Here is a 16,205-nt window from a genome sequence, read left to right as displayed (position 1 = left end):
GTTTTTTTTTAAACACAGAAAAGATACTACATCATTGACAAAGACACTGTGAGTTCAGGTGGGGACAGGAGGCCTGAAGAAGTTGAGGAATGATTTTTAGCGATTTAATTTGTAAGTATACATCATCCATCCTGTTGATAAGCGAGTTTTTGTTTTTGTTAAGTTGGAAGTTATTTATTCCTGTGTTTTGAACAACCAGGTTATATTTTGTAAAAATAAATTAACAAAATGTTAATTCGCCTTGCTGGCTGTTCTAACGCATTGAGACTAATTACTGCTTTTGTCATTAGCATTTAACAAGCAGAACACTTTGTGCCCCAAAATTGTATTTTTAAATAATTAAATTAATATAATAAATGCACGGCAACAAGTTGACTAATAGCTTGAACTGACGACTGCTGGTCAACTGCGAAGATCTTTTGTCGGGGGCAGCCCTAGTTCACGATATGTAAAAGGTTCACTAAGGCCACCAGAAATCACACAGAACCAGTGTTCGACTCAACATTTCTACATCCTTTGCTGTGACAGGTCAAACCAGAGCCCCGCCTCCTCCTGCAGCCATTGTGCATCTTAGTCTATATCACATTTTTACACAAGGCACGTCTCTATATTCACCTCCCTCCCTATCCCTCCTCTGTTTATCCTGCCTCAACCTACCTCCAGTGCCGACGTCTTCTCAAGAAACCGTCGTCAGATACTTCGGCTCACTGCTGACTCTGCCATCTTTGTATTCTGGTCCTTTAGTGGCACTCTAAAGGGATGCAGGGGATACTGCATGACACTAATAGAATATTTAAAAAACTGATCATCACTGTGACAGCAAAGCCTACTGCTGGAGGGCGTCTTATATCCATTAGGTAGTAAGGATTGGAATTACTGTACTTCTTTATTATTAGTATTGTTAGAGGCAGAATATACTGTAACTCAGGTTCTTTCTTCAGCACTCTGAATCAGAGCTTCCAGAGGAGACACATATAACCGAAGGGAGAAAAGGATGGAATTAAAATTAAAATAGGGCAACCATCTCTTTGCCACTACTAAACCAAGATCCCCAAACCAACGTGAGGAACTTTTCAATCCTCTTCCCTGTGCCAGACCCTTTGGTTATAAAACAAAACTGCTGACTTATTTTTAACAACCACTCGCGTCACTGAGACAAAGGTCATCGTGCCGTCTCTGTCCTCTTCTGGCGAGCAGGCTGTTGTGCTAGCTGGTGTGCAGTTGCTCTCATTCTTCATTTCTCCGTCTCCGAACAGGGGCAGGGTTACATATACTGTCTAAGTGAGGGGGGGAAGACTTTAACCATTCAGGAGGTAGACCACCAACTCATAGGTGCACATCATAATGGCGGTGTTGGGGATCTGTCGTACCAGGTGGGTGGTGAGACCACGGTACAGGGCACGGTAGCCCTCCTCTTTGGGCACTGTTCTTAGAGTCTGGAAGAAGGAGTTATACTTGGTGCCCTCCTCGCGTAGCCTGGTGCGGATCACTTCTGCAAAGTTAAGAAGAAATGGAAGGGTTAACGGAGAAAAAACATGATAAATCTGATAAATCAGCTGATATCAGCTAATTGCCAATCATCAGCTCTTACCATGAGGATAAGCAATAGATGTGGCACAGGTCTTGGAGGTGGCAGCAGCAAGCATCATCCCCACAAAGTCTGAAGCGTCTTTGGACGCCTCCTCTTCCTCGTCCATGTTCTGTGGCGCCTTGGCTTCCAAGAGGCGGCGTTTGATGTTTTCATAGATCACAAAGTGGATCACAGTCTCTGAGATACCGGCGTAGGACGCTGACATACCCTTGTAGAAGCCTCGCAGGCCATCTGTCCGATACACCCGTCGCACACACTCAAACGCACTCATCCTTCGCTCACCTCGATTCCTGAGCAAAGACAGAAAACATACATCACAAGTTAACGGCTATTTTTTCCATGTAGACACCAACATCTAAACACAGTGGTTTCTCCTTCAGCTCAGTGTTTATGTTTCAAACACAAAGGGAAGTAGGAGGATCTCTCACTGTAAAAAATGAAAAGTTGAGAAAACATAAAGTAAAAAACCAGCTGCAAATCCTGTTTTGGGCTTTTTCAACTAAGGACTGCTTTGTTGTGTCAACTTTGGTTAAAGTGCAATCATATATAATCATCATTTATCAAACTTGAAATCACATATTTAAGCTGAGAAAACTTAAACCATTACATTTTGTTAGGGATGCACCAAACTTGATTTATATTTTAAATGATTAATCTATTGATTAATTTATAGATTAACAGAACAATTTATTTATTATTCAATTATATAACAATTAATTTATTTAAGACCTTGTCTCATTAGTATTTCAATATTTTATTCAATTATAATCCTGAAAAACAGACGCATGAAGCACATTAGAGAAAATAAGTGGCATATTTCAAAGTTAGACCATTTTTCACCTTATTTAACCGACTCCATGTCAGATGCCTGATCAGATTGACATTTTGACAATGACATTTTTGTGTCATTGTGTTGTTTTTCTGCCAACTGAATTACAGATAATCTGTAACATTAGTTTTAGCCTTTTCTGTCTCATACGTAGCTGACAGAGTGAACAGAAAGTACAAAATGGCTGAATAACACCGTAAGATGACACATAATGTAAAGTTAACAGCAGCGGTGCAGACATTTCTTCCACCATGGGGGTGATGAAAAAACTTCTCAAAAATCTATCTTAAGTGATCTCTACTAACAAAAACATGTTACATGTGTTGTTAATCCTCATATGTTGTGCTTGGGTGCTGACATAAAGTAAACTGGGCAATGCTGCGGCTGATGCAGCTGCAGGAGGAGGACAGAGCACTTTGTGCTTTCCAGTGAGGAGCAGTTTGTCTTGCTGTGATACGTCATGTCTAGTTTGTGGAGCCGAAGAGTACCAAACTGTTGCATCTCTGTCTAAAATGCTCCCACACTTTAGATGATGCCTTTGATTTTGGCGAGGCTTGCTCTCTGCAGCTTTTTCTCCAGGTGAATCCCAGCTCTGACTGGACGCTGCAGTTCATAGTGACGAGTTGACGCACAATATGCAAACTGGTGTATTTTCGTAAGCAATGATGTCACTTACGTCAACAAATCGCCCCAGAACTGCATTTAATGAACTGGAATCTGTATGTTTTTATTTCTCTTGTACTGTGTATTACAGCATAAGTCAATGTATGCCTCAAAGGAATGGCCAAAGCTTATAAGTGACATATATTTCCCAACTTAAGTTGACACAACAAATTATCCCTCAGTAAACTCAAAAAAGGCTTTACAGCTGGTTACTTTTCTTTTTTTTTTTTTAAATAAAGTTTAAATATCACGTCACACAATGAGAGTTTGTCATTAATGCAAACACAGGGATTTTCTCAAACATGTCAAAGGGCTTATAACTGTGCTTAAGCTGTTAGTCCCTCTCTTGGCAACTGAAATTTGTAAAGCTCACACCCTGCTCACATTGTCGCATTACCTCGCATCCAGCTGTAGGCGGGTCTTTATGAGCCATATTGGATTGGTTGCTGTGATGGCTGTAAAACCTGTGGAGGAAAAAAAAACAACAAAATTACATTTTGTTTAAAATCTAAAAATACTATTGTCAGGCTACCAGTGGTACAATAAACTGCCCACAAACTAACACTCTAGGTAGGGAGTAAATGTTCTTTAAGCAGCATTCATGTTGGGAAAGTTAAAACAATGTAACAATGTTCTTTTAATAAGATAAAATGTGTCACAAAGCCTAGCCACGCTATAGACTATACTACTTGTGCTGCTAGGGGAGTAACTGAATACCATAAAAGTTTTATGTTGTGAAAACAGCTGCTTCTTATACAGTGACCTAGATGGTAATGGAGTAGAGAGAGACAAAGAGAGAAAGAAGAACCAGATAAAAAAAAAGCACAGATCTGTGGTGAGTACTCACGCAGACCCAAGTAACTCCTCACAGATGCAGCTAGAGACCCCTGGTGGTGTGGGGGTCTCATGCCCTTGCGAGAGGAGAGCTACGGTAGGGTTAAAGCCTAGAACAGACACAGGCTTGTGTGTAGCAAAATGACCGGCATGCAACCAATCTGACTTCCCACTCTCCCACAGGATTTAACCCACCATATCCCAATTGCATGCGACATGATCATCCCCCACCAAGACAGCAGAAGAGAGAGAGAGTACAGCTGAGGTCTTGTTAGTTAAAAAAAAAATCCAATGACTTAATAAAAAACAATAATTAACTGAAATGTAGCCTGCTAAAAGTGACAACAAAACACACAAATGACACTTAAGTTTTGAGGCTCCGTTTAAACCTTTGACTGTAAAATAAAGATGGACAATGTGTCTCCACTGTACAAAAATGAAGTCAAATTATCCCACATACAAGCGCTGCCATGTTGTGACATCACTTAGAGCCAAAATCTGTACAGTAGTAAACAGGGTTGGAGCCACGGTATTGAGGTCTCGCCTGTACACACAGCCGACTCAGTTGCGGGCAGGGCTCAGCTGGAAATCATGGTGTGAGACGCCCCTTTTGATAGCATCAAATAATAATTAAAACCACACTTCAGAAAAATTAAGACTTGAACTAGAGATGCACCATTTTCAATTTTCTTGGCCGATTCTGATTTCCCTTTTTTTAAGGGTCTAAGCTGCCGACTCCGGTTTTGGCCGATTCCGATTTTCAATCTTTCTAAGAACTATAATTGACATAACTCACAAACATTTTTGCAACTTTTCTTATAAAAATGAAATTTGATGTTCATAATAAAACACTGACAAATAAATATTCATTAAATACAATTTTATATTTTTTCCAAAGTTCTGCAAGTTACAGCCAGGCCTTATTATAGTTTTATATTAAGATTATGAATAGGGGGAACGTGATCGCGGGACGTGATTTCATGTGATCTCCTGTGGAAGCAGATGTAAACAAACTGGAGACAGACACGGTGCAACAGTTTGGTGCAGTAAATTTTTGCCCTGAGAAAAACAGACGCAGAAGTTAAACGAGTCTGGATGAGAAAATGTTTGAGGAGACACATCAACACAAGTTGTTTATTCTTCAGCCAGAACAGGAGGTGAGATTTTAACTGTCCCTCAGTGAACAGCAGTCTCCTGCTGGCTGACATTAGCCTGAAGAGCGCTGTGGTCGAATCGGATATGTGACGCGGACCGGCTGGTCATCGGTAAGGGCTGGTCATGCTGAAAACTGGCCTGTTCTGGTCTCTGGCCAGTGGATTGATGCATCCCTAATTCTTGAACTAGGGCTGTTGCAGTGACGGACTTCACCTTGCATTGTTTTAGGTTGGCTCAACACTGCAGTATGCTGTATAAACACTATTCTTTTGTTGTTGTTTTTTTGCAAATTACATAATTTATGGCAAGTAATTTGGTACAGTAATGCTAAGTGTAGCATTATCTGTGAATCTCATCTCATTGCCCAGTGGCCAAGTGAATGGTCTGAGCAAGCTGCTGTGAGCTTGTTATAGTTACACAGTGCTGCAAATTAATTACTGCAGTTTTACCTTGTCTTTTTCACATGTACCTGTATGGATACCTTCAGGGCATGACCATCAACTAAACTGAAATACAGCAGCCACAAAAACACACACCAGCAACGAGGATCACAGGGCAGAACCAGTCGTCTTGCGTACAACAGCAAAGCTAACGCAGCTCACGCTGCAATATAAATTTTCACAAAAAGTATTTAGCTGGCTTAAAATGAGACTTAAAATTGTGGCAACAGCGCTAACTTGAACATACATTAGCATGATGAGAACTACCTAAAAAGACAGAAGCTATATTTGGGAAAATTTCATGTGATGTGTAAATGTTTCGGCTTCACTTCTGGGGAGCTGTCATGTTGTCCATCTTTATATACAGCGAGTCAGTGATTTGGACATGTATGCAAATTACAGCTTGACCAACACTGGTGTTCTGAGGTGGATAAGAGGTTAAAATTACATACAGCCATTAGCCGGCCCTAACCGGCTAACCCTAACCCTCTGCTGTAGATATCATGTATCATTACACAGTGGAGATTAAGCGCTGCACTATCAACACCTCGTCACCTGTCCATGTAGCTCATTCAGGTCTCACCCTGCAGAATACAGGGATTGCCACAAGAGACATATGCACTGACAAATGCTGACCTTGACTGGGTTGTTAAAAGGTCTGAGTCACGGTGTGCTAAAAGTGGCACCATGGTGAACTTGTCAGATTCACCCACATACACACAGACACACTGTAGCTGCCTGACTGATCCACATTGTAATGGTCTGGCAGTCCCAGCTGGATCAGAGTGACATGGGAGCAGATAACCTTCCCTTGACATAACAAGTGTCAGAGAATAATGAGAGTGTATTTAAATCTGACCTTTGAACACGGTATGCTTTTAATTAAGCTGTTTTAAGATAACTGAGTTTGCAATATATTTGGGAAAAAGGTGAGGGGGAACAGGATAAGCTTGTTTTCGAACACACAGGGTCCTCACAAAGGGGGTGGTGTAATTAGTTTGTCAGATTTTGTACTATTTCAAAAGACAGGTCCTTTGAATCTAACACAACACAGACTGGTTCTGCCACTGCTTGCTTTCTACAGGGATCAAAGTAACAACAAAGCCCTATAGCATGTATACATTACACAAGCCTGAACCTATGTCCAACGTCACTGTTCACCTAAACTTAACGGCACTGAACCAGACGTGCTCTATTTACTCAGCATTTCTGACAAGCATGATGGAAATGTTCTTAAGGTTATAGTGTGTTAAAAAAGATTTGCATGGCGGCAAGTGTCAACCTGTTACATCGCATTTAGATAGTTACCTGCCATTCCAGCCGACACCATGTGTACCTGTGTGGAGTCGGGTTCCAACACACCGTTCAGTTTCTCTTTGGCAGTGGAATAAGCAGCAAAGTAGATTGCTCTGTTGAAAATAAAAGACAGAAAGGTCAGTATAAATTATGTCAAGCCAGTACAAGGCAAAACAAGCTATACATGCCATGCTTTTCCATTTTAGAGTAAAGATAATTAGTCCCAGCCAACTATGTGCCTCTGGTAGCAATGTAGCTTATTAATTACACTACATTAACAAGTAAAACTTTCCCCCTGTCAGGCTCAGCTTAATGAGCTTTAAAAATTCATTAGGTGTAAAGCAGTGAGCAGAACCAACAGTCTCAGCAAATCAGCCTAGTTAGACAAAGAGGCTATTCAGTACAAAAAGCACATGTCTTGATTTGTTTTCACTAATTAAAAAGGTCATAATGACCATGTTTATACTCGTGGCTTAATACAAATGTGTTTTTCCTTCTAAAAGCACCATGTGCAGTCTGTTTTTTTACTGTTTTTCATTTGTCAAATGTGCTCAGTCAGACTAGTAATGATGTTTGAAGCTCATCAGTCACTCTTTCAGACAGCGTTTGTTTGTGCATTTATCTCTTAATCTGCGTCACAGCTCAGTAGGATTTTTGCCTTTGCCTCCACTGCCCACTGCATCAGCATGCGCTCATGTAAGATTCAAACAAAACACTCTACGTATGCCTAGCACTGGCACCTGCTTAGCCATTACCCACTGCCATTAGCCGCCACTTTGCACCCATCATTACCACTGAGGGGTAATTAATGACCATAACTGTTGTAAATGTAGTCAGTAACAATATTTCCGAGACATAGAACAAATGGTGTTTTCAAGGTGCTGATGCTGTTGCCATGTTTCAGTGCAGAAACAGCACAGAAAGACATGATGATGAATGGGACCTAAATTACCATGTATCCCTAATTCTTCTTTGTCACCAAGTAACCTCAAGGAGCCCTGCAGTGGTTATGTAATACCATCATTCCTCACTGTTCCTGTCCACAACTCACCTAGAAAGAACAATGAGCAGGGTTTCTACAGGTTGCAACAAGTTAAATTTAAGACTTTCATACTCGGTTATTGGGTCCAAGTGAGTTTCATTTTGTAGTAGTTACAGTGTGATCAACATTTTTTCCCCAAAAAACATTTAAAAACAAGACTGAAGTTAATGAAACTTCATAAAAGCGTCTGTCCTTTCTTGGATTTTAGACTTTTTAAGAACCTGTACAAACTCTGAATGAGCCCATGTGTGTGAATGCCAAATGTGACTAAATCAGCTACCAATGAGTAAGAACAATTAATATTAATTCGACATTTGAAACGTTTGAAGGCTTTCGTTCAGTATAACGTTACAAATTCCCTCTAACTGTCTCACATTAAGCCACAGCAGGCAGAGAGCATGCACGGTTCCAGGACCCAGTGGTCGTGTTAACTGAATATTTTCTGTCACTGCCTGAATTACTGAATCAATCTACCATAAAAAGTGGTAGTGTCAGATGCAGCAACGGATAAATCACCTTAAGCCATATAAATGACATTAAAAATAATCTTTTGCCAATAAGTTACAAAGTCACTACAGGGACATTATATTTGTCAAATAAAAAAGTTTGCTTTTTCTTAATGAAAGTTGCCGTAATTATGATGTGGGTGATGAATGAGGTAAATACTGAGAGACTGATATGTCGGAGAATGAAGGACAAGCAAGTGGCTTAAACTACATTTATCAGCCAGCAGCTGTGCTTTGTGTTGTCAGTATCCTCCACCGCTGACATGAAAAGTGACCGGTGTCTCTAGTTTCTTTTCTCTCAATGCCCTTATAAAGGCATAAGTGGAAAGTCTGTTTTGTACATTTAAATGTTACTCTGATCAAGTTGATTGATCAAAATAACAAGTTGATTTGAGAATTAAATGGCATTAAGGAGGCTATGTCTCATTGTCATTAAAAAATGAAAATTAAAATGAGTGGTAATAATATATTATGACAGAATTTTTATGACTCTGTCCATCAAAGTGACAACAAGAAAGTTTTATGCCACTGCTGCCAGGACCTTAGAAATGGTTCACCTACATGGAAAGCAACCATTGTTCATTTTATTAATTACATTGTCCTTTTCTGCTATAACATGTTTAAATTCATGCTGTGGAACAGGTCTGGTCTAAGCAGCCACCAGTTGAGTTGTTTCACCAGTCAGTGTTGGTAGGGAGGTAGGGAACCCTGATGTCATTTTGGACAACAATGTTTATTGTTAAACTGTAAAATATCCTGCTTCCAATGTGATACAAATAAATACAAATACATGTGAACACAAATAAAAGTTCATTTAAAAATGATGCAAAAATCACCAAAAATGTGTTTTTATTCACTGTATAAAATATTGCCAGTGCATAAGATGTTAAAAACACATTTCATGTGTACTGGCAGAAAACTGCATATGCCCTCATTAATTTATCGAGCAATGTGCTGTGCAGTAGAGTGCACCAGAGCAGAGTTACGTCAGGCACAGGATTATAGTTTTTCTGCCATGTAACAAGATGCAATTTTGAACTCTTACTTAAGTAAAGGTGTTTTAAACTGTATAAGATCTCCTGTCATACTTAATTCAGACTGAAGTTACTGCACCTACAGCTCGTTAGAAGGAATCAATGGAAAGTGTTAAACACTTTTGAAGGATCGTTGCAAAAAATGTGTGTTTATGTATATATTCTATATTCTGTATATTATATTCTATATAGAGATATGCCAGTACTGGATTTTTTTTAGTCCCTAACATCAGTATAAGCCCTAAAAATCCAGTATCCATTGGGCTCTACTATCAATGACCATTTGAAGTGACAACTTACCTGGAAGGTGCCACACCCACCAAGTTTGGCCCCAAGCCCCTGAAGAGAGAACGAGGTCCTTCTTTCTCCAATATCAATCTGAATAGGAAACATACAAGCACAGAAAAAAGTATATTATTGACTCTACCACCAAGACCACATGCATGCTTTAATTGTTTGATTCTTACTGGTGGATTACAACTTTTTTCTACTGATATAGTCCGATTTTTTGTAGTCCAGCAAAGAGTTGAAATTCCAATTAAAACCCCAAATATAACAGGAAACAATTCATTTTTTTTTTCTTCTAAAGTGTTTTTCTTTGATACCCAAAGGTCATAATGTCACCTGAACAGTCTCTTCAAATCTACTAACCAAAGCATAAACCCTTAAATTCAGAAGACTGTACTGCCTTTGCTGCACTTCCACTTTGAGCGGGAACTTTAGCCTACATTCAAAGTCCTAAAACTAGTAGAGATCTAAGAATAGAAATATTCTAAGTAGTCACTTGTCAGTTGTTTGTTACTTCCAACTCTCAGCATTGTGTTGTATTGAGCACTACAGGGTCTAAGAGGATACAAGTTTGGCTTAAGTTTATGTATCATGCTTAAATATTGGCATGCCACATTTGGTTTAGTGTGCAGTGAGCACTCTGCCCACCAATGCAAGCAACATGTCAATAACATATGTGACTGGTTATAAGCTACATGTTCTTCAATCTACTTTTATAGAGTTATACACATTTTAACAGAGTCCCATATTGCTGGTTTGAGAAATGGTTGATGTAGTGAGGATTATACTGCCAGCCTGCAGAAGAAAGTGCCTACTGCCACAGTGACTGGCACTTCATTTAAATGTGGCTTCGTTCAGTGAATTCAAGTGGCATACTGCCATCAAACACACTTTTTCCAGAGGCTCTGAGTGGCCAGGACATGACCTCTTTAGAAAAGACCAGGCCATTGTCTTTCTTATGGAGTGGATCTAATTTCCTTCAACATCACAACTGGCAATCTACCCAAATCAAAGAGATACTTTGACTAAGTGGACACAAAATAGGAAAAGGCATGTTACAACAGACACAAAAGAGTCCAGAGGAATCAAATACTATGAAAATCATACAAGATAAAGAAGTTGGATTTGTAATCAAATTTCCTGCTTGGCTAAAGTGACTGATATGCTCTCTGTGTACAGTTTTCCCAAAGGGTGAGGAGTTGGGTTTCAGGGAGTGGTTGGCTTTGCCAGGGGGACATCAGCCAGACCAAACAGCAGCAACAACAGCAGAAGCAACATGGTGCCTGCTGAGGAAGGAACCATGGCTCTGTGGGCACATAGTTCTGGGAGCGCAGGCAGTAGGAACTGTTTGCAAAATACATGAAGAGCTCCACTCATTTTGGCAAAGAGTAAAACAAACACAAAAAGTGAAAGTTTAGGCAATACTGTATATAATTCAATCAAAATACATACTTGATATACTGGATGCCTGAAATCGTTTTCTTAAATAGAACTGGTTCTAAATTATAACAACTCAGGTTAGTTTTAAGGTTTGTACTTTTTACAGCGGCCATGGGTTCGAATCCTGCCTGTGGCCCTTTGCTGCATGTCATTCCCCCACTCTCTCTCCCCCTTTCCTGTCACATCTTCAGCTGACTTATCCCTGAAAGGCATTAAAAAATGCTGCCTTTCCCCTCTGTCTTTCTATCCTCTTGTAATCTATCAAAACACCTGTTCAACAAGCATAAACTTGCAGAAAAGCCTTGTTTTCAGCTGTAATGTTTGTGGTCTGCCAATCACCTTCAGCACATATTAGCCATGGCACTAATATTAACATTATCAGCTAACCCACTAGCTTACATTAATTAACAATTAAGCAGCGAAACACTGTATGTGTCAGTTAACATTAATCACATATGGAGTTTATAATGTGCTGTGAGATCTAACAGGCTGCTACTTTACCAACATCAAACAGAAAGCAGCAAACCAACCAGTTAATTTAGTACAAACCAAACAGTGCTATGAGTCAATGTTTAATTTGATGTGGATCTGATCCACCAACTAGCATGTATTTTGGTGAGAATTCTTAAATTTTTAACAGTTCACCTCCCATTCCCATGGTCTTCTCCCACTAAAACAGCACAGCTAAGCAACAGAGGCTGATAACAGGATTGGGGTAGCAAAATTAGAAAGGAACAGTTTGTATACAAATACAGTTTATCTTGGAAACAATGATAAATGTTCATGAGTACCCACTTGAGGCAGTGCAGGGGGCCTGGAGGGGACATGCGGGCCACACTGGCCCCGTTGACAGTGCTGAGCTGAACCTCAGACACATAGAGGGTGATGGAGGACGACTGCAGACGGGTCTTCACTACTTCCAGCGGACAAGTCAATATGGCTCCGACCGTACCCCCACATCTGGCAGAAAGACAGGGATGGAAAAGGTGAAGGTGAGCAAACAACTGTCAGTCTCAGCTGGCAGAACAAGACTGAAACTGAATGCCTTTCTTCAATGATAATAGCAGTTAGGATTGTCATAGGTGTGCAAAGCCTTCTTTTCTTTAATTAATAAATTAGCCAGTGACGTGGTTGTGGGAATTCTAACGATCCCTGGCATGTAGACAAGAAATAGCACAGTGTGGGAACAGAGAGCCAGTCAGGAATGCTTTGTGTTTCTTGGGGAACAACAGTTAGCTTCTGTTCAGTGCCACATCACATTCCAAACTCAAAGATGTATGTAGTTTCACTGACCATCGAACCAGATAAGAAACACAGAACAACAGCCAATACTTTTTGCTTTTGAGTAAGATTGAAATGAGTGCCTACCACTAGATCCATTCAGCTGATGAAGTAAATGTTTGTAGATGTTATTTTTCTCATTTTACCCCATTTATCAAAACCCACATTCTCACAATGTTGAATTATAAAACAAATCACTGGAGGTTTTCACATTCACAAACTATGAACCAAGAACCTATGGCAAGCATAACCTGAAGCCCTGTACACACAATGTGCTACATCCAGGACATCAGTTTATTACCAGCTCTGGCATTACAGGAGGGTAATCTGCTCGGGTAACACATGTAAGGAAGTCTGATAAGAGAGAACACAAAAACAATATCTACATGAACTACATAAATAAACTGAATCTGACCCGCCTGTGTTGGGCAGGGCTGGGCCAGACTAGAGGATATCAAAAGCAAGAGCGACAGCAGTTATCTTTGGTTGGGGTTAATTTTCAATCAGCACCAAAGCAGAAATACAACGTACTGCCAAAACAGTTTTTGGCAGAAGCTAATCGGTGTGATGCAGTTACTGTGTAAACCACAGAAAAAGCAAAACATTGGTATACAAATAGTGTGCATGGATGAGGAGTCATGTTTGATATCACTTCATTCAAATCTGACTGTTTATGTTCAGGCTCATGAAACTAGAAGCTTGCTTAATTTTGTCAGAAGTCTTCGTCCAAATACATTCTTAGTAGGGCTGCACAATTAGTCATATATTATATAAAAATTGCAATTTGGACAAATTCAATATCCAAATTGCAGAAGCTGCATTTTTTATTTTTTAAATAAAGACTGAATCTCTGACAAAACCGCATTATAATGAAGTACAGTAGTGGTACATAGATGCTGTGGCCTACAAATCATGGTCTCCAGATGTTAGAGGAAATGTTTGTTTGGTATAAAAAACAAATATCTTTATTTTATTTTATTCAGTGAATATGAAAACTGCTATGTAAAAGTGATGATTAGAGTAATTACATGCACATCAAGAAGGTGCAACACTATCAGAAGCAATGTTAAAGAAAAAAGGTAACACCTGCACATTTACTTCATGCCAATAAGTTTAAATATTCTGACCTAACGAAGATCCAAGCAGGATCGAGACCTTGTCATTATTAAAGTCTTATGACATGGAGTAAGTGTGCAAAGTCTTTTTTTAACTTTGATGCAAAGATGATCATTCCCACTAGGATATCTGAAAATGTAAATAATAGAATAGGCCTAATCGTTAATAACTAATATACAAAATGCAAGTTTGTTCTCAGTTTTACATAATTTCCATTTTGTTCCTCATTTTCAATTTAAGCTTCCTTATCCAACAAATACCTCCGCCACCAGAATTATATCAAATGACGCGCAATAACTGCCTTTTCCAGACTATCAATTAGCAATGAATACACTTTTAATCAGTTAAATTAATGATTATCAGTAACATCCCTAATTTCTACCAATCGCAAATTATATCTAAATAAATCTCAACATTTGTCAAAATATAATATTGATAATTTTTTTTAAAACCATTTTGTGCAGCCTTAACTTAGAACAAATGTGACTGTTTATGTATGGGCACACAAAACTAGAAGCTTACTTAATTTTGCTACAGTTCATCCTATTACATTCTCAGTAAACCCATTTGGTGAAGGAGATAATCATTGTAAACTTAATATTTTACGTCCTTACCTAGACATCCTGCCTCTACATAATTAAATTTCTCAGATTGTATGAACATTATTCCATGAATTATGGAGCCGCAACCTTTCTGTCACAGTTTAGGACTGCAATGTCAGATTGTACTAAAGTTCATCCATTTATTATCACCCGGCTTTGGCAGACCACCAGTGTGGCACAGACTGCACTCCTCTGTGACACAGTTTAGATGTTGCATCAGTCACATCCGCGCATACATGTTTGTATGTGGTTTCCAGACACTGGAACGAAATCTGGTGGCAGCCTGCCCACGTTTGTTTTGATGCACTAACATCATGGCCGACACAACGATGTCACTTTTAACACCGGGGGTTTCTTGAAACACAGACGTAGTCAATGTTATTCTTAATATTTCGAATAAAATGTGCTAAGATTCACAATGAATACAGAAAACGCGTCCACAAGCCAGCCATTCAATTCATACACTGAAATGTCATTGTAACTTGTGACATTGAGCAACTCCTACGGGTACACGCGCACGGACAAGATTGGTTTGCTGTCATCTGCCGCACTGATGCTAACGCGGATCTTCATGTCAATATTATGCCACTAACTAAATCCCAATATCATGAACGCACCAATGAAAACATCCCATTTATGTGTAGCCATAGAGGCTAACAGCGACAGTTAGCCTTGAGCTCGAAGCTAGCTAGCTCAGCTCCTGGATGTACATGACATGAGAATATATACTCACCCTCCAGCAAACAGATGAACTAACGTATCTCTTTGACTCATTATTTATCATATTCGGGAACCGTCCACGGGGCACCACACTGGGACAAAGGGACCGGATGTGAAGAAACAGGGGGAAAACGACCCCAAACCTAGCAAGCAGATGATACTCAGTACGTCTGTGTTGTGGTGGAGGTCAGTTGCGTGGAAAAAACGAGGGTATGTAACAGCTAACTCAGCTAGCTCACGTTAGCTACCACAGCTAACGACTTTCCGGTGATAAAGGTCGATATCAGAGTGGCAGGTCTGCGTCTCCTCCTTCTGAAACAAGGTGATGCTTCACCATAGTGCGAGTGTCTTTAATGTTGGTGAGTATTTCCAGGCTTGCAGTAATGACAGGAACAGTGGTGGACACGACTCGGCCTCATTCACGTTGACGTGCCGTACCTCCCTCTGAAAGTCCTGCGGGTCAGGTCGCAATGTTTATCGACGAATGGGAAGCCGCAAAACAGAGGTGGTGATTGGCTGAGGTGTCCAGTAAACCCGCCCCATCACTACTCCTTCACGTGATTTCGCTTTATTTTGAAAGGCAGGGAGGCAGCGGCGGGACTGAGGTATGAGTTTAGCTGATGTAACGCTGAAGAGGCGAGAAATATCAATTAATTCTGGTCCTGCGTGTGAAGGTAGGTTAGGTAGTGTAGACAGTCAAAATTAATCACCCAGTGCAGCGTAACTACAAACTAAACAGATTTAAAGGCAACTTAATAACCTTGTTTATCACTCTTAAAGATTACGACAGGTGCATTTCAAGTAGGGGAGACCAGGGACAATTGTAACATCTAGGCAGAGGTTTTCAACAAAATGATTTACAGGTAACAAAACTAGTTTTTGGAACTACAGTATTTTTTGTGCTGTCTAAATTAAGATGAGTATGAATTTATATATGACATATTTTTATTAGGCACATTTGTACAGAATGCAGAACAAGGAAGTGCTTCAGGTTTTACAGTAACCCACAGACATCACATAATATGAAGGAAAGAGAGGCAGGGACGAAAGAGAAAATACAAACAAAAGAGGGAGGAGGAATATCCATTTAACTGCCTGTTCACCTGCCTGGTCAGTATTACCTAATAATAGTATTATATGTGTGTGTGTATTCATTTTGTGTGTTGTTTGAGAAGAGAGTCAAATGGTGACCAAAAGTTTAAAAAAAATGCTTCTGTTTATCATTTAAGATAAACCTAATTCGCTCAGTTTAATACTGATGCCTCTGCATTACCTACATAAGCAAACATGACCATCAGCGAGAAGACAGGTTGTTTATGTGTTGTTATTCTTAATGCCTTTCACCAGGTTGGATTCTCCTTGAAATCA

The 16,205-nt window shown here is 39.7% G+C and overlaps 1 protein-coding gene across 1 annotated transcript; it reads right to left on the bottom strand.

The window, feature by feature from the left end:
* Window positions 1-183: 183 nt before the first annotated feature.
* LOC146328168 (solute carrier family 25 member 36-A-like) lies at window positions 184-15,305 on the bottom strand. Its single transcript, XM_084717038.1, has 7 exons — window positions 14,851-15,305; window positions 11,914-12,078; window positions 9,691-9,768; window positions 6,821-6,921; window positions 3,481-3,547; window positions 1,592-1,881; window positions 184-1,492 (listed from the first exon to the last, which is right to left on the bottom strand). Exons 1-7 carry the CDS (start codon window positions 14,889-14,891, stop codon window positions 1,299-1,301), a joined length of 936 nt encoding a protein of 311 aa, XP_084573164.1. The 5' UTR covers window positions 14,892-15,305; the 3' UTR covers window positions 184-1,298.
* Between the last annotated feature and the right edge of the window lie 900 nt (window positions 15,306-16,205).

This window comes from Lutjanus erythropterus, chromosome 4 (genome assembly GCF_056507025.1).
Source record: "Lutjanus erythropterus isolate fLutEry1 chromosome 4, fLutEry1.hap2, whole genome shotgun sequence".
In the NCBI taxonomy this organism is placed as follows: Eukaryota; Metazoa; Chordata; class Actinopteri; order Lutjaniformes; family Lutjanidae; genus Lutjanus; species Lutjanus erythropterus.
This window is presented reverse-complemented; position numbering and strand designations above follow the sequence as displayed.